At 47.5% G+C, this 17,943-nt stretch overlaps 1 protein-coding gene across 1 annotated transcript; it reads right to left on the reverse strand.

Moving 5' to 3' along the window:
• Positions 1 to 213: 213 nt before the first annotated feature.
• Positions 214 to 15,888, reverse strand: LOC148516918 (uncharacterized). Its single transcript, XM_088479409.1, has 3 exons — positions 15,571 to 15,888; positions 4,834 to 5,116; positions 214 to 883 (listed from the first exon to the last, which is right to left on the reverse strand). The coding sequence occupies exons 2-3, from the start codon at positions 5,094 to 5,096 to the stop codon at positions 526 to 528; spliced, it is 621 nt and encodes a 206-aa protein (XP_088335535.1). The 5' UTR covers positions 5,097 to 5,116; positions 15,571 to 15,888; the 3' UTR covers positions 214 to 525.
• Between the last annotated feature and the right edge of the window lie 2,055 nt (positions 15,889 to 17,943).

Here is a 17,943-nt window from a genome sequence, read left to right on the forward strand (position 1 = left end):
GGAATATTGCCCCAAGTGCACCATCCTCGGACTCGTGGACACACAGACCTTTGTTCTAGTGTTCACCTGAACGCAAATTGAGAAAACAACTTTTACATATAAACGTTTTTTATGCATAATAACCTGTACAGTGCAGCTGAAATAAACATATAAATAACACATTAATGCAATAATAAATATTTAAAAATATATTTTTCACAAAGTCCACTGCGATTCTGGCTGCTCGGCGAGAGGTAGATAGCTAATGGCTAATTGTCTTATGGGTCTTTTGTAGGTTGAGTTCTTGCTATCAACGCATTTTGCCGACACTCACATCATGTCAGAGTGTCCAGGCCAAGCTGTCGGATCAATGCAATGTATGTGGACCACGGAATTGTGGGCTATTTAGAGCTATATAACTGTTCCATTATTGCTCTCTCCTTTTATACTGAGAGGTGCAGTTTCCTTCCATCCACAGACGCATGAATGAAATGATTTGGCGCAGTAATGGGGTATTGGAGAATTAATGCTCTCTCTGGTAGTTACTCATGGTACTCGGGCTGTCTCATTGCTGTGCAAGCCCTCTCCCTGTGATGGCTCAAACACATCCTCCCACTGGGCCACGGTCTCTGTATACGTTGGTGGCGGTGTCAGAGGCTCCGGCCATTTCTCCTCCGGGATAAAGCCGCAGCTCCTGAGCTCATGAATGTCGGAGCTGATGCGCAGCAATGTGGGGTTCGACAGCTGCAGGTTCCCGAGAACTCCTCTTCTTTGGGCCAGGTTGCTGTGGTACGGAGGGGGCTCAATGTCTGGAGGTGGTGGACCGAGGGTCACCGTCCACACTGTGGCAGTACCGCAGAGCATGACGTCCTCGTAACGAGGGGCCTCAAACTGTGCAGCATCGCTGTGGGAGTAGAAAGGAGACGGATGAATGAAATCCTACACAGGGCACTAAAGGAGGGATTGATAAATAATCTGTTTATGGGGGCAAGGGGAGCGCAGCAACATAAGTGTCTCCAGCACATATCATTCTCCAGGTCCATGTATACAGTTCTCTAAGACTCTCATTTATATGTGGCTACATGCACTGCCACATACAGGGCTTATCTATGAGACTGACAGCCGCAGCACGATCAGAGAGAAGTATATACTGTATGTGGCTACACGCACTGCGCCATACAGGGCTTATCTATGAGGCTGACAGCCGCAGCATGATCAGAGAGAAGTATATACTGTATGTGGCTACACGCACTGCACCATACAGGGCTTATCTATGAGGCTGACAGCCGCAGCACGATCAGAGAGAAGTATATACTATATGTGGCTACACGCACTGCCACATACAGGGCTTATCTATGAGGCTGACAGCCGCAGCACGATCAGAGAGAAGTATATACTGTATGTGGCTATACGCACTGCCACATACAGGGCTTATCTATGAGGCTGACAGCCGCAGCGCGATCAGAGAGAATTATATACTGTATGTGGCTACACACACTGCGCCATACAGGGCCTCTCTATGAGCCTGACAGCCGCAGTGCGATTAGAGAGAAGTATATACTGTATGTGGCTACATGCACTGCGCCATACAGGGCCTATCTATGAGTCTGACAGCTGCAGTGTGATCAGAGAGAAGTATATACTGTATGTGGCTACATGCACTGCGCCATACAGGGCCTATCTATGAGGCTGACAGCCGCAGTGTGATCAGAGAGAAGTATATACTGTATGTGGCTACACGCACTGCGCTATACAGGGCCTATCTATGAGGCTGACAGCCGCAGCACGATCAGAGAGAAGTATATACTGTATGTGGTTACACGCACTGCGCTATACAGGGCCTATCGATGAGGCTGACAGCCGCAGTGCGATTAGAGAGAAGTATATACTGTATGTGGCTACACGCACTGCGCCATACAGGGCCTATCTATGAGGCTGACAACCGCAGCGCGATCAGAGAGAAGTATATATTTATGTGGCTACACACACTGCACCATACAGGGCCTATCTATGAGGCTGACAGCTGCAGTGTGATCAGAGAGAAGTATATACTGTATGTGGCTACACGCACTGCGCCATACAGGGCCTATCTATGAGGCTGACAGCCGCAGTGTGATCAGAGAGAAGTATATACTGTATGTGGCTACACGCACTGCGCCATACAGGGCCTATCTATGAGGCTGACAGCCGCAGTGTGATCAGAGAGAAGTATATACTGTATGTGGCTACACGCACTGCGCCATACAGGGCCTATCTATGAGGCTGACAGCTGCAGTGTGATCAGAGAGAAGTATATACTGTATGTGGCTACACGCACTGCGCCATACAGGGCTTATCTATGAGGCTGACAGCCGCAGCGCGATCAGAGAGAAGTATATACTATATGTGGCTACACGCACTGCACCATACAGGGCCTATCTATGAGCCTGACAGCCGCAGTGTGATCAGAGAGAAGTATATACTGTATGTGGCTACACGCACTGCGCCATACAGGGCATCCCCCGCCATTGCCGCACACCCCAATACTGACTCCCTTCTAAAAGGAAACATTTTATTATATTATTGTATGTTGCACAATAGAGCGTGTCAATGTTTCAGAGAGGTTCTACAAACTCATTGTAAACTTGACCCTTTGTAGAACCACACCTGAAGTATGACACCTCTCCCAGAGGACACGCTGAGGGCACCAGCTGAATCCGGCAGGATCTAGTGAAGGTTGGTAAAGACACTTTGTAACGCAGACTTTTAGATCGTCTTACTTGTTTTACTTCTATTTCAGTGTTTCCCATTATTGTACTTCCTGCATAGATGCAGTGTAATCTGTCAGTGTGAGTATCTGCCAGTGTATCTGCCAGTGTATCTGCCAGTGTCAGTATCTGCCAGTATGAGTATCTGCCAGTGTATCTGCCAGTGTCAGTATCTGCCAGTGTGAGTATCTGCCAGTGTCAGTATCTGCCAGTGTCAGTATATGCCAGTGTATCTGCCAGTGTCAGTATCTGCCAGTGTGAGTATCTGCCAGTGTCAGTATCTGCCAGTATGAGTATCTGCCAGTGTATCTGCCAGTGTGAGTATCTGCCAGTGTCAGTACCTGCCAATGTGATCTGCCAATGTGAGTATCTGCCAGTATGAGTATCTGCCAGTATGAGTATCTGCCAGTGTATCTGCCAGTGTGAGTATCTGCCAGTGTGAGTATCTGCCAGTGTGATCTGCCAATGTGAGTATCTGCCAGTATGAGTATCTGCCAGTATGAGTATCTGCCAGTGTATCTGCCAGTGTGAGTATCTGCCAGTGTGAGTATCTGCCAGTGTGAGTATCTGCCAGTGTCAGTATCTGCCAGTGTTAGTTATTTTGGCTTCATTACTCTAAAATAATACATATTCTTCTGGCCATCATTCATTTCACATACACACCTCACGGGATGTAGTTTTGAGACTGGTGGCCGCGATGCCGTCGGTCTTAATCCCGACGCTGAAAGTCCAACACAGGACTTAAGATAGACCTCAAAATACCGATGCTTATCTCAATCCTGACGCCGGAACACAGAGACCGCCAGCCCGAACGAAGGTAAGCCGGGGCGCCCTTAGTGTTAGCCGCTTTAGGTTTAGGTAGCATAGCGGGGTTAGCGTTAGGTTTTTTTGGGGGGAGGGTTAGGGTAAGGAATCACTGGGGAGGGTTAGGGTTAGGCACTAAAGGGGGAGGGTTAGGTTTAGGCACTAATGGGGCGGGTTAGGGTGCGGGGTGGGGAGGGTTAGGGGGAGAAGGTAAGTATACCCTCCCGACCCCTATCAGCCCCGACCTGTCCCACTGTCCCCATACACTAGTATTGGGACCTAAATTCATCAAGCTCTGAAACCACAATATTGTTGCTCTGTGGGGTGGTTGTGACACCGTAGAACAGAAAACATATAAGGCCACAATTGACTGGGAAAATATTTGAATGTTCGCAGTCACATGTGGGATGCGGCAGATATTACAGTTCCGCTGGGATGCAGTCAGAAAGTCGACAGTCGAAATGCCGACAGTCGGCTTCCTGACTGTCAAATCCCGGCAGGGGTCTAATGATAGGCATTGAAATCCCGACACCTATTAATATCCCTTTGCCGGGAGCCTGACACCTGCCATACCGAATGAAGATAAACCAGGCGGAGGGTGCGGACAGTGGGGAGGCTTAGGTTAGGGGCTCTGAGTTTAGGGTTAGCCCCCCCCCCCGGAGAGTTAGGCTAGGGGAAGGGGGGGGTTAGGGTTAGGCACCCCAGGGGGGAGGTTAGGGTTAGGGACCCCCCCGAGAGAATTTGGTTTAGGCTGCGGGGATGCAGTGGTTAGGTTTAGGCACTTAGGGGGGTTAGGGTTAAGCAACCCTAATGGAAGGTTAGGGTTAGAGGGGGGAGTAGGGTTAGTCAGACTTACTTTAATCCCCTGTCGGGATCTTCACTCCTGCCAATCTTCCGCCATCGGGATTGGAACTGCCGGCTATACTGATTCCATTCCGCTCAACCCTAAGTTTACTACAACATTTTTGAATATTTCTACTTCTAATCATTCACTGCTGGCTGCTGGCTGCTGGCTGGTTTTGTATTTACAATATATTTTATTTGATATAATCAGGCGGTTTAGTAGGTTTGAGTTTACTGAATGAGACCCTCTCTGGGGCAAAGCCAGGATATAGGAAGAGCGAGACCTAGGGGTCTATTTACTAAGCAGTGTTAGGAGAAGTGAAAAGTGAAGAGTGAAAAGTGATAAGGTGCCAGCCAATCAGCTCCCAACTGTCATCTTTCAAACACAGCCTGTGAGATGGCAGTTAGGAGCTGATTGGCTGGCCCCTTTAGAGAGGTAGAAAGTGTAATAAGCTCTTACGTTTCTGTCTGATGTCCGGAGCTTCTGGCCATCGTCTCCCTTTGGTTTTCCTCATCTTCAGGCCTCAGTGACTTTTTAACACAGGTTGATATGGTCACCAAGACGTAGCAGATGACCACCAGACTGCCGGCTCCCAGGAAACAGAGGCCAAGGATGAAGGATTGGGTGGATACCGTCAGCATAACCACACCGATGAATGTAAAGGACATGCCAAGGATTATCACAGTACGGTGGATGCCCTTCTTAAAGACATTGGATGCCATGGCGGAACACTTAGAAAGAGCTGAAGAAAAAAAGAGAATAAGTTGAAGACCATACTATAACGTGCTGTACTGTACATGGTCTCCTCCACTTTCATAAAAGATTATAGAAGTGTATGAAGAAGTTGCCCATAGCAACCAACCAGCTTCTTCCTGTCATTTTAAAGCATGTACTTGACAAATGCTAGCTAGAAGTGATTGGTTGCTATGGGAAAATTCTCTACTTGCCCACTTCTCCTCTGTTTAGAAGTTTTGATACATTTACCCCTGTATCCTCATGGTTACTAATGATACAGTATATTTTATTCATTATTCAGACTTTATCTACAGGGCATCAGTATCCTTAGCACCAGTTCTTCCACCTGATAAAAGCAAAGGTATTAGGAGTCTATGGGGTAAATTTACTAAAGTGAGAGTTTTTAGAAGTGAGTTTTAGAAGTGATTTTGCCCATAGCAACCAATCAGATTCTAGCTATTATCTTCTAGAAGGTGCTAGTTATATGTAAAGTAGAATCTGTTTGGTTGCTATGGGCAACATCTCTTCTAAAACTCACTTCTAAAAACTCTCACTTTAGTAAATTTACCCCTACAGTATGTATTAGTAATCGCAGCAGGGCCACGGTTACTAACAGTCCATATTCAGGCATGTTGTTCCATATTTTACTAAAATATCCCCCAATGTATTTAGATTATCTCGTAGGGACTGCGGCTGCGAGAACACACAGGGCGTGAATCAGAGGCGCACCCAGTTGCAGCCGCAACTTTCTTTTACTGCAGCGCGATTGTGTCTTTATACTAATACTACGGTACAGAGATGCCACCTGTGGTACTAATCGGGTTCCGGACTATAAACAGACAGTCATTAGTTAGACAATATCTAGATAGACACCAGATGTTAGACAGTTAATAGTTAGACAAGGAAAAAAGTTCGACACAGACAACAGTCAGACACACTAAAGTTAGACATGTAAAAAGTTTGACAGTTACAATAGATCGACAGGGTCAAAAGTTCTACATGAAAAATATCGAAACAAAAATGGTCGACACATTTTTTTTATTTATTTTTTTAGGATTAGGGTTAGGTTTAGGCATTTACTGGAGGGTTAGGGTTAGGCACTTACCCCCACGGTTAGGGTTAGGCACTTACCCAGACGGTTAGGGTTAGGCACCGGGAGGGAGGGTTAGGGTTAGGCACCAAGGGTTAGGGTGAAGATTAGTGCTGAAAAAAAAAAATTGTCGACCATTTTGTGTTGACCATTTTCATGTCGAACTTTTGACCCTGTCGACCTTTGGTACCTGTCGAACTTTTTACATGTCTAACTTTAGTGTGTCTGACTTTTGTTTGTATCTAACTTTTTTCCCTGTCTAACTATTGACTGTCAAACATCTAGGGCCAAATGTAATAGGGTGAGAGTTTAGAAAAGTGAGAGTTTCTGACACTTTTTAAACTTTGCCAATGTAATAGAGTCCAAAAACAAAGTAACAGAGTGAACTTGCATGTTTTTTTAGACTTAAAAAACTCTCATGATTTAAAATCTCATTCAGATGTTTTCCCATTTTGAAGATAAAACTCCACCAATGTGAGAGATTACTGCTAAACTCTCACATTTTCTAAACTCTCACCCTATTACATTTGGTCCCTGGTGTCTATCTAGACATTGTCTAACTAATTACTGTCTATCTCTTATACCACACCCACAGGATCTCCGTCTGACCATGGGCGCCGGTGTGAGTGCAACTTTGGCAAAAGACATCTTGCTAGCCATGCCCGTGACCACCCGGATACGTCCACTGAAATTGCCTCTCTCCGCGTCCAAATTCATTCTGCATATTTCGCCGATATCTATGCAACTTCCATGTATGTGCGATGATGTATGAGGCCTGTAAGGATGTCTCTATAGGCACAATGCGGTTTCCACCATCTGGAGATACGTAGCATAAACCTATGGGGCCATCCCCTAACTTTCCTTTTGCAGGAGATATCTATAGTACTGTATGTCCTGCATTAGTCTTTTGCTTCATAGGCAAAAGCTTTAGCTGCAGTTTCAACATAATATAAGTAACAAGGGTCTTGATAAAGAAACCTCTTAGGGAGAGATCTAATACCAGAGATATTTCTGAGCACATACCAGATCCAGGATCATGAAAAACAAAAAGAGTGAGTGGAATCCGGTCAGACCAGAGCAATGTCCCAGGACGTCCAATAATTAGGGCACAGTTATTACATAACCCCATCTGGCCACAGATGGGTCTATGGAGCCGTATAATTAGTTGGGATCTGCAGAACAGCATGTGACTTCCATTACAGCATGGGGATTATAGGCATTGTATGTCTAGTATCATTTCTGATACGTTGTATAATGTATGTTTGTTATTATCATAGGGCTGTACAACAGGCAACACTTCAGGACTTTCTTGTTCCTCCAGCTCTGAGATCAATCCATAATCTTTATTAGCTGCCAACAATTATTTTACACATATTTATTTGTTTAGAGCATTATACATGATATATTTCATATGCATTCCTGCAGAACACGATGGGCACCAGGGTCATAGCAATGTCATGAACACGTCTGCTCTAGGCGTTGCTTCAGTCACCCAGAATCACACTTACATGTTAGAGGCTGGAAGCGTCGTGGAGGAGACGGTTTTCTATGTACCTCAGACTTCGCTGGTTATACTATTTCTAAATATATTGTTACATTTTTATTTTATGCAGGGAGCGAGGCTGACCTATCATCTTCACGGGTATTCCTGTATGTTATTAGCATATATTTATATACTCATTATATAAGAACAATAAAAGCTCTGCCTGGATGACGGGAATGGGACATGATCGTCATAGTGTGAGTGAGATTCTGAGGGCACTACTAGAACTGTCTACTCTGGATAATACCGGATAACACTGCTACAGCCTCTGATTATTTTATGTGACTGTCCTATTATTCACTGACAGCAGATTTTGTTGAGATTGTGATGATGCGAAAACCAAACTGAGCTACTGTACATTACCTACAGTTATAAGAAGGTAATGAGGTTGTGGAGTGCATAGGGGGCTGTAGAGAGAATGGAGTGTGGAGGGGTGTAGAGGGAATGGAGTGTAGAGGGAAAGTAGTGTAGAGGGAATGGAGTGTAGAGGGAAAGTAGTGTAGAAGGAATGGAGTGTAGAGGGAATGGAGTGTAGAGAGAATGGAGTGTAGAGGGCTGTAGAGGGAAAGTAGTGTATAGGGAATGGAGTGTAGAGAGAATGGAGTGTAGAGGGCTATAGAGGGAAAGTAGTGTATAGGGAATGGACTGTAGAGAGAATGGAGTGTAGCGAGAATGGAGTGTAGAGGGCTATAGAGGGAAAGTAGTGTATAGGGAATGGACTGTAGAGAGAATGGAGTGTAGAGGGCTGTAGAGGGAAAGTAGTGTATAAGGAATGGAGTGTAGAGAGAATGGAGTGTAGAGGGCTGTAGAGGGAAAGTAGTGTATAGGGAATGGAGTGTAGAGAGAATGGACTGTAAAGGGACAGACTAGATGGGCCACGTGGTTCTTATCTGCCATTAAATTCTGTGTTCTATGGGTGTAGAAGGAATGCAGTGTTGAGGGAATGTAGTGTATAGGGCTGTAGAGGGAGCAGCAAATAGAGGGCAGTAGATGGAATGTAGTGTAGAAGGAATAAAGTGTAGAGGGGTGTAGAGGAACTGGAGTGTATAAGGTTGTAGAGAGACCAGAGTGTAGAAGGCTGTAGAGGGACTGGAGTGTAGAGGGCTGTATAGGGACTGGAGTGTAGAGGGCTGTAGAGGGACTGGAGTGTAAAGGGCTGTAGAGGGACTGGAGTGTAGAGGGGTGTAGAGGGACTGGAGTGTAGAGGGACTGGAGTGTAAAGGGCTGTAGAGGGACTGGAGTGTAGAGGTAGTAGATGGAATGGAGTGTGGAGGGCTGTAGAGGGAATGGAATGTAAAGGGGTGTAGAGAGACCAGAGTGTAGAGGGCTGTAGAGGGAATGGAGTGTAGAGGGCTGTAGTGGGACTGGAGTGTAGAGGGCTGTAGAGGGACTGGAGTGTAGAGGGCTGTAGAGGGAATGGAGTGTAGAGGGCTGTAGAGGGAATTGAGAGTAGAGGGCTGTAGAGGGAATGGAATGTAAAAGGGTGTAGAGGGACCAGAGTGTAGAGGGCTGTAGAGGGAATGGAGTGTAGAGGGCTGTAGAGGGAATGGAATGTAAAGGGGTGTAGAGGGACCGGAGTGTAGAGAGGTGTAAAGAGACCAGAGTTTATACGGCTATATAGGGAATGGAGTGTAGAGGGGTGTAGAGGGAATGTAGTGTAGATGGAATGAAGTGTAGAGGGGTGTAGAGGAAATGTAGAGGGCTGTGGAGGGACCAAAGTGCAGAGGGAATGAAGTGTAGAGGGCGGTAGAGGGACCGAAGTGTAGAGGGAATGGAGTATAGATGGGATGGAGTGTAGAGGGCTGTAGAGGGACTGGAGTGTAGAGGGAATGTAGATGGGATGGTGTGTAGACAGCTGTAGAGGGACTGGAGAGTAGAGGGGTGTAGATGGGCTGGAGTGTAGAGGGACTGGAGTGCAGAGGGACTGGAGTGTAGAGGGGTGTAGAGGGACTGGAGTGTAAAGGAGTGTAGAGGGACTGGAGTGTAGAGGGGTGTAGAGGGACTGGAGTGTAGAGGAGTGTAGAGGGAATGGAGTGTAAAGGGGTGTAGAGGGACAGGAGTGTAGAGGGACTGGATTGTAGAGGGCAGTAGAGGGACTGGAGTGTAGAGGGGTGTAGAGGGACTGGAGTGTAGAGGGAAAGCAGTGTAGAACGCTGTAGAGGGAATTGATTGTAGAGAGCTGTAGAGGGCATGGAATGTAAAAGGGTGTAGAGGGACCGGAATGTAGAGGGCTGTAGAGGGAATGGAGTTTAGAGGGCTGTAGAGGGAATGGAATGTAAAGGGGTGTACAGGGACCGGAGTGTAGAGAGGTGTAAAGAGACCAGTGTTTATACGGCTATATAGGGAATGGAGTGTAGAGGGGTGTAGAGGAACTGGAGTGTAGAGGGCTGTAGAGGGACTGGAGTGTAGAGGGAATGGAGTGTAGAGGGCTGTAGAGGGAATTGAGTGTAGAGGGCTGTAGAGGGAATGGAATGTAAAAGGGTGTAGAGGGACCGGAGTGTAGAGGGCTGTAGAGGGAATGGCGTGTAGAGGGCTGTAGAGGGAATGGAATGTAAAGGGGTGTAGAGGGACCGGAGTGTAGAGAGGTGTAAAGAGACCAGAGTTTATACGGCTATATAGGGAATGGAGTGTAGAGGGGTGTAGAGGGAATGAAGTGTAGATGGAATGAAGTGTAGAGGGGTGTAGAGGAAATGAAATGTAGAGGGCTGTGGAGGGACAAAAGCGCAGAGGGAATGAAGTGTAGAGGGCTGTAGAGGGACCGAAGTGTAGAGGGAATGGAGTATAGATGGGATGGAGTGTAGAGGGCTGTAGAGGGACTGGAGTGTAGACGGAATGTAGATGGGATGGTGTGTAGATGGCTGTAGAGGGACTGGTGTAGAGGGGTGTAGAGGATCTGGAGCGTAGAGGGACTGGAGTGCAGAGGGACTGGAGTGTAGAGGGGTGTAGAGGGACTGGAGTGTAGAGGAGTGTAGAGGGACTGGAGTGTAGAGGGGTGTAGAGGGACTGGAGTGTAGAGGAGTGTAGAGGGAATGGAGTGTAGAGGGACAGGAGTGTAGAGGGACTGGATTGTAGAGGGCAGTAGAGGGACTGGAGTGTAGAGGGGTGTAGAGGGACTGGAGTGTAGAGGGACAGGAGTGTAGAGGGGTGTAGAGGGACTGGAGTGTAGAGTGGTGTAGATGGACTGGAGTGTAGAGGGGTGTAGAGGGACTGGAGTGTAGATGGGTGTAGAGGGACAGGAGTGTAGAGGGGTGTAGAGGGACTGGAGTGTAGAGTGGTGTAGATGGACTGGAGTGTAGAGGGCTGTAGAGGGAATGGAGTGTAGAGGGCTGTAGAGGGAATGGAATGTAAAGGGGTGTAGAGGGACCGGAGTGTAGAGAGGTGCAAAGAGACCAGAGTTTATATGGCTATATAGGGAATGGAGTGTAGAGGGGTGTAGAGGGAATGAAGTGTAGATGGAATGAAGTGTAGAGGGGTGTAGAGGAAATGAAGTGTAGAGGGCTGTGGAGGGACAAAAGTGCAGAGGGAATGAAGTGTAGAGGGCTGTAGAGGGACCGGTGTAGAGGGAATGGAGTATAGATGGATGGAGTGTAGAGGGCTGTAGAGGGACTGGAGTGTAGACGGAATGTAGATGGGATGGTGTGTAGACGGCTGTAGAGGGACTGGAGTGTAGAGGGGTGTAGAGGGGCTGGAGTGTAGAGGGACTGGAGTGCAGGGGGACTGGAGTGTAGAGGGGTGTAGAGGGACTGGAGTGTAGAGGAGTGTAGAGGGACTGGAGTGTAGAGGGGTGTAGAGGGCCTGGAATGTAGAGGAGTGTAGAGGGAATGGAGTGTAAAGGGGTGTAGAGGGACAAGAGTGTAGAGTGACTGGATTGTAGAGGGCAGTAGAGGGACTGGAGTGTAGAGGGGTGTAGAGGGACTGAAGTGTAGAGGGACAGGAGTGTAGAGGGGTGTAGAGGGACTGGAGTGTAGAGTGGTGTAGATGGACTGGAGTGTAGAGTGGTGTAGATGGACTGGAGTGTAGAGGGGTGTAGAGGGACAGGAGTGTAGAGGGGTGTAGAGGGACTGGAGTGTAGAGTGGTGTAGATGGACTGGAGTGTAGAGGGGTGTAGAGGGACAGGAGTGTAGAGGGGTGTAGAGGGACTGGAGTGTAGAGTGACTGAAGTGTAGAGGGGTGTAGGGGGACTGGAGTGCAGAGGGGTGTAGGGGGACTGGAGTTTAGAGGGGTTTAGAGGGACTGGAGTGTAGATGGGTGTAGAGGGACAGGAGTGTAGAGGGACTGGAGTGTAGAGTGACTGAAGTGTAGAGGGGTGTAGGGGGACTGGAGTGCAGAGGGGTGTAGGGGGACTGGAGTGTAGAGGGGTGTAGAGGGACTGGAGTGTAGAGGCGTGTAGAGGGACTGGAGTGTAGAGGGGTGTAGAGGGACTGGAGTGTAGAGTGACTGAAGTGTAGAGGGGTGTAGGGGGACTGGAGTGCAGAGGGGTGTAGGGGGACTGGAGTGCAGAGGGGTGTAGGGGGACTGGAGTGTAGAGGGGTGTAGAGGGACTGGAGTGTAGAGGGGTGTAGAGGGACTAGAGTGTAGAGGGGTGTAGAGGGACACATATACAATGTTTTTTTCATCAGGCCAATGCCTTTGCAGTATATATTATACTGTGTGATGGATTCAAATAAACAGGGAGATACTATACAAGCTCCATGCAGACAGGGCCGTGGTGAGAATTGAACACGTGCCCCAGCATTGTGAGATAGCTGTGCATAGAAATATATGGGTTCCAATCAATAGATAGACATTAGAAGGTCAACAGTGTCCAGATAGACAACAGATGTAAGACAGGCAATAAGTCAACAGGGACAAAAGGAAGACACAGAAAAGGTCGACATGGATGAAGATGGATATGGATTGTTTGAGGGAGGGGAACCCAAACTAGTATCTTGCCTAGGGCCCCATGAGGTCTAAATCCGGCTCTGCCAAGGAGACGGTTAGGGTGAAAATTAAGTTTAGAAAGCAAAAAAAATGTGTCAGCAATTTTTGTGTCAACCTTTTGTACCTGTCAACCTTCATCCATGTTGACCATTACTGTGTCTACATTTTGTCCCTGTCGACCCTTATCCATGGCGGCCTTTTATGTATCAATATTTTGTCCCTATCCACCTTTTGTCCCTGTTGACCTAGGCCCTCATTCAGAGCCGTACGCTCTGAGCAGAGCGCACGCTCTGCATGAGGGCCGGGCTCCATTTTCATGGAGCGTCCTCCTGGACGCTCGTATAGCTGTGGGTCACCACCCACAGGCTATACGAGCGTGCATTTTGATGGCCGCGATGGTCGTGACCATCGCGACCATCGAAATTGCGAGCCGGAGCCTGCGGTTGAGGTTTTCAACCGCAAGCTCCGGAGTGATTTTGGCTCTATCAGAGCCAAAATCACTCCCACTGACATCACTAGTGATGTCAGTGGGCCGGCTTCTGACGGGAGGCGTTCCCGTGGGAACGCCCCCGTCAGGGAGGCACGCCCCCGGCACGCCCACCAAATGGGGCGTGCTGTCAATCAACATTGACAGCACGCCCCCTTTGATCGGACACAACGAGCGAAGGAAAGTCCTTCGCTCGTCGTGTCTGGCGCATGCGCACGACGGAGCTCCCTCCGTCGTGCGCATGCTCAGTGCAGACCATCGACCCACTTGCGAGCGGACAGCCGCTCGCGAGTGGGTCTGAATCAGGCCCCTAATGCCTAATATCTGCTGGCTATCTAGACATTGTCTATCTTATTCTTGTCTATATTTTATACCAAACCTGATATACGTCCCATTATGTTTCAATTGTATGCCCCCTCCCCACTCAGTGTTTAATAGCTCCCACAGGAGGTGACACACCTCCATTTTTTTTAATTGCTTCCAAAGCTTTGGAAACAGCGGCAGCCTGTGAATCATGACGCAGATTAGGGGGCTCTGCATGACCCGTACTGAACAAGCGCTGTACAGAAAACCCCGAGGATGTCCGTAACCCATCGGTCGTGTACATCTCTGAAAGGCCCAATATTACATAACACTTTGGGGCCTATTCATCATTACTAAACTTTCCCTGGAGGTAATTAGGTTTAGAGCTCAAATGGAGTTCTACCTAATTACAGGAGGAATTCATCATTCCTCCTCCCTATAACTATCTATTCCGAAAAGCTGTAAATTTTGCAATGACAGCTTTTCAGGAAATAGATAGTTATCCCTGTCTACACTAATTTACCGCAGCTGGAAACAGTGCTGCGCATGCGCTGTTAAATTCGTTAACCCAGCGCATTCGCAGCACTACCTACAGCGGCGGTAAGTTTGTGTCCCCCCCCTCCGCTCACCTGCCCCCTCTCCCCGCTCACCTCCCCCCTCTTCAGCACTTACTGACCGCGCAGCAGCCTCCGGCTCCGTCCTGCTGGTCTGTCACATGGTCTCCCAGCACACCACAGTACAGATTAGAGAAAAAAAATAGTTTTATTTTTTTACTAATCTTTATTGTGTTCTGCTGGGAGACCACAGTGTCCGACCAGCCTCCGGAGCCAGAGGACGCATCAGAGCGCCGGAGGGAGTCGTCGGGGGACCTGTCCAGCTGGAAGCAGGTAAGTGTCACCTGCTATTCGCCACCTCACAGCGGCGGATAGTAACTCCATTAAATCCCGAAAATACATAATTTTCGGAATTTGATGAATACCATAATTTCCACATCCCCATACTAATATACTAATGTACTAATGTACTAATGTATGGGGAGTGTGGAAATTAATGCAGGGGGACTTAGCAAGGAGATATCAGTGATATATCCTGTGCTAAGTGTCATCATGAATACTAAAATAATGTTATTTAAGGAAAATGTCCTTAAAAACGTTAATTTAGTGTTGATGAATAGGCTCCTCAATCCCTTCCCCAGTGTTACACCTTATATATGAAACTATAAATAAGAAGGATGACTATATTTCCTTACAGTGAGAATACTGCTTTATATACTGCATACAATGAAGATTTTTTTTCCTCTCCTGTCACTGGTAACATTATTATTATTATTATTATTATTATTATTATTATATTATTATTATTATATATTTCCTGCATAAGTGAGAGCACTGCTGATACACATCCATTGTACATGTGAAATGAAATGATAAAAAACAAAAACACCAATTCCGTAGAGCGCCATCTAGTTATGAAACAATGGGAAACCGCTGAATTAAAATGTATTTTCTACAGTATTCTTTTTATCCCCGTTTTTTATTTTCCTGTTACTACGCCGTGGAGAATGAAGCCTCTGGTTGTACCGATACTGACAATATGAGCCACAATTATTTAAAACTACACTTAAAAGTTAATCTACTGTATACCAAACCGCGTGGGCTATACTTACCTTTAATTTCAGCTTGTGCTCTTATATAAGAGTACACAGAATGTTTACTAAAACAAATTCTATGGATCTGGATAAACACAAAGGGTTCGTACTTACAGACATCAGTATTAACTGAATGTGTAATAACTGTGTATATAATATATATTAGGTGGTTAAGTGCTTTAATGCTGCTAGTAGTAATATAATTCACGCCTGTTTGTTACATCTTTAATACACTGATTATTGTGATGCCCCCATGTGTAAATGTACAGTATACAGTATACCTTTATGTATATACTACTGCACAGTGTATCCAGCTCCTTACAATACTGAGGGAAAAAAGTGCAATAAGAGGAAAAAACATATGGATTGAGGTTCCTTTCCCAAAGAGCTTACAATCTATAGGCACATGTGTGTGCTAACGCTGCTGTATGCAGGGTGTTGCGCCCCCTCCCACAGTACTAGTCACTCACCAGGTAGAATAGAGTTGTGGTTATTGCCTCTTGCAGTTCCCGCCAGGTGTCTATGAATCTGTCACTGTCTCACCTGTCCCAACGTCAGGTACCAGCTATTGTCTAGGGGATGCTTCATATTCCCAAGTGCTTCATTTCTCTGTATTATCCAGAAGGGCTCGTACAAGGTTCTTGTCAAAGTATCGTCCTGTCCTGTTAGGATCCTATTGTGCTCTTGTCTGATGTGATTCAGTCCTGGTAAAGTTTCCTGCAGGGACTGGATGAATACCTGGGATTTCCCTGCCCCGTCCCTCACTGTCTGTTCTCCTCACTGACTCACTGTAGTTCTGGCTGTGAGTCTCTCTGCTTCCTCTCCCAGCCTTTAACCTGTGTTCCCTGTCACCTACTGCCACCCATCCAGGAACCTATATAACACTCAGGTGTCACTCCCTCATTCTACTGATAAGAGAGCTCATTCCTGTAGCAGCATTTACACTGTAATCTCAGCCCTACCTGACATAGAACATTAACCTGCCAGCTTCACCCAGACTGGCACCTCATGTCACCTGCGGATGGTATGCCTTGCCAACAATTGTGAAACTAAAAGTCCCAGCGTGTCCTGTCAGTCAGAGGCTGAGGGTCTTTGTTGCCTGAGCCCTGGTACTACGATCAGCGGTGTACGCTTTGCACGGTTACAGGCGGTTTCTATTTTTCAGTACTGGGAAACTGTACAGAATTTATTCTATTTAACTGTACAGACACGATTTAGTTTATATAATTATGATTATTATTATTATTCAATCCTATTATCTGGAAATACAGATAACTGTATTGAGTTAAGACGTCTGATTTAATAATGAGAAGGTCCAGGGTCACTGTACAGGGCGTGATTGGATTACTTGTACCTGTGGCATCGGACCCAGGGTGGAATCTGGGGCACATGGAGGAAACCAGCGCAAACACATGATGAACATATAGGCCAGGATGTACTAAATGGAAAATGCAATAAAAACCCTGTTTTACCGCATTTTCCATATGTATTATAGGATGGCCGCTGGGGCTCCAACGCTTTTGCTGGCGTTATCCTATAGAAGCCTGTGGACTTATACCCCATCGGATCCCTCCCAGCATGCCCCGCGGCCGCCACGTCACTTTGAGCATGCGCAGATAGAGTCCCGGGTCATAGACCCAGAACTCCAGGCGCAGCGCTGGTCGCAAAGGACAGTTCTGATCGGAAGAGCTGTCCTTTGCGGTACTGATCGCATATGTTAGTACATATGCCATCAGCAGGAATGCGGTGACTGGCGGGATGTACTCTACATCATTAGCACATCCCTCCCATAAACTCCACTCTCATTGCACCATGGCTGGAATCAAGTCCAGTGCAATGTAATGAGATAGTTACATTACAGAGACACTAGGGGGCGTAATTAGCAGGCGGTTGCAGTAGTAATACAATTAGTATGTGACAATCAGGGCCATCTCTTCCATTGGGCTTGTTGGGCAGTTGCCCAAGGGCCCAAAGCTTGTAGGGGCCCACCTACCCGCCACCCTGCAGCCATGGCCAGTTGGTAAATTTGTGATATTTTAATAAGACGCACTGTATTCTGATCTAACCTCCCCCACCCCATCCCTCCCCATGACGAGTACTCACCTCAGTCACAGTTTCACTTCATCCGCCGACTTCAGACCACTTAGACACAGGGGGTCATTCAGACCCGGTCGTTAGCGCCGATGCGCTCGGACCGGGTCGATGGCCCCCCACAGAGCATGTGCACGACGGCGCTGGCGCGCGCATGCGTGAGACCCGATACGACCGACAGCGCCGGTCGTAGCGGGTCTTGATCCAAAGGGGGCGAGCTGTCGATGTTGATTGACAGCTCGCCCCATTTGGAAGGCGGGCCGGGGGGGTGGCAGCCCAAACGGGGGCATTCCCATGGGAACGCCTGCCGTTTGGGGGAGGCCCCACTGACATCACTAGTGATGTCAGTGGAGAGCTTCCGGCTCTGACAGAGCCTGAAGCTCTCCGGGGCTTACGACAAGTGAGACCCTACCCTAGGGTCTCGTCGTAAGCCCCGATGGTCTCTGACCATCGCAACCATCATCCGAGCAGTCGTTAGAGCTGTGGGTGTTAACCCACAGCCTAACGACCGCAACAGAGGTGGGCGGTCAGGATGCATGTGGCCGCCCAGTTTCTGAGCGACCGCTTGCATCCTCCGACCGCCTCTGAATGAGGCCCACAGTCTCTCTGCATGTGTGGGAGGTTTGATGGGCATGCAGAAGGGTTTAATTTTATTGACCATTTACATTTTTTTTACCGTGAATGGGTGGATAGGGGCCCCAAAGCATTGCTTTGCCCAGGGCCCACACTGCTGTTAAGACAACCCTGGAGAC

Source organism: Taudactylus pleione, unplaced genomic scaffold (assembly GCF_031769625.1).
Source record: "Taudactylus pleione unplaced genomic scaffold, aTauple2 ptg000231l, whole genome shotgun sequence".
NCBI classification, from domain to species: domain Eukaryota; kingdom Metazoa; phylum Chordata; class Amphibia; order Anura; family Myobatrachidae; genus Taudactylus; species Taudactylus pleione.

Bases quoted from the DNA above. Each gene is read 5' to 3' on its own strand.
- LOC148516918 (XM_088479409.1), bottom strand. From the start codon at position 5,096: ATGGCATCCAATGTCTTTAAGAAGGGCATCCACCGTACTGTGATAATC. The intron at 884-4,833 runs GTAAGAGCTTAT...CTACTCCCACAG, and splicing joins TCCGGACATCAGACAGAAAC to CGATGCTGCACAGTTTGAGG.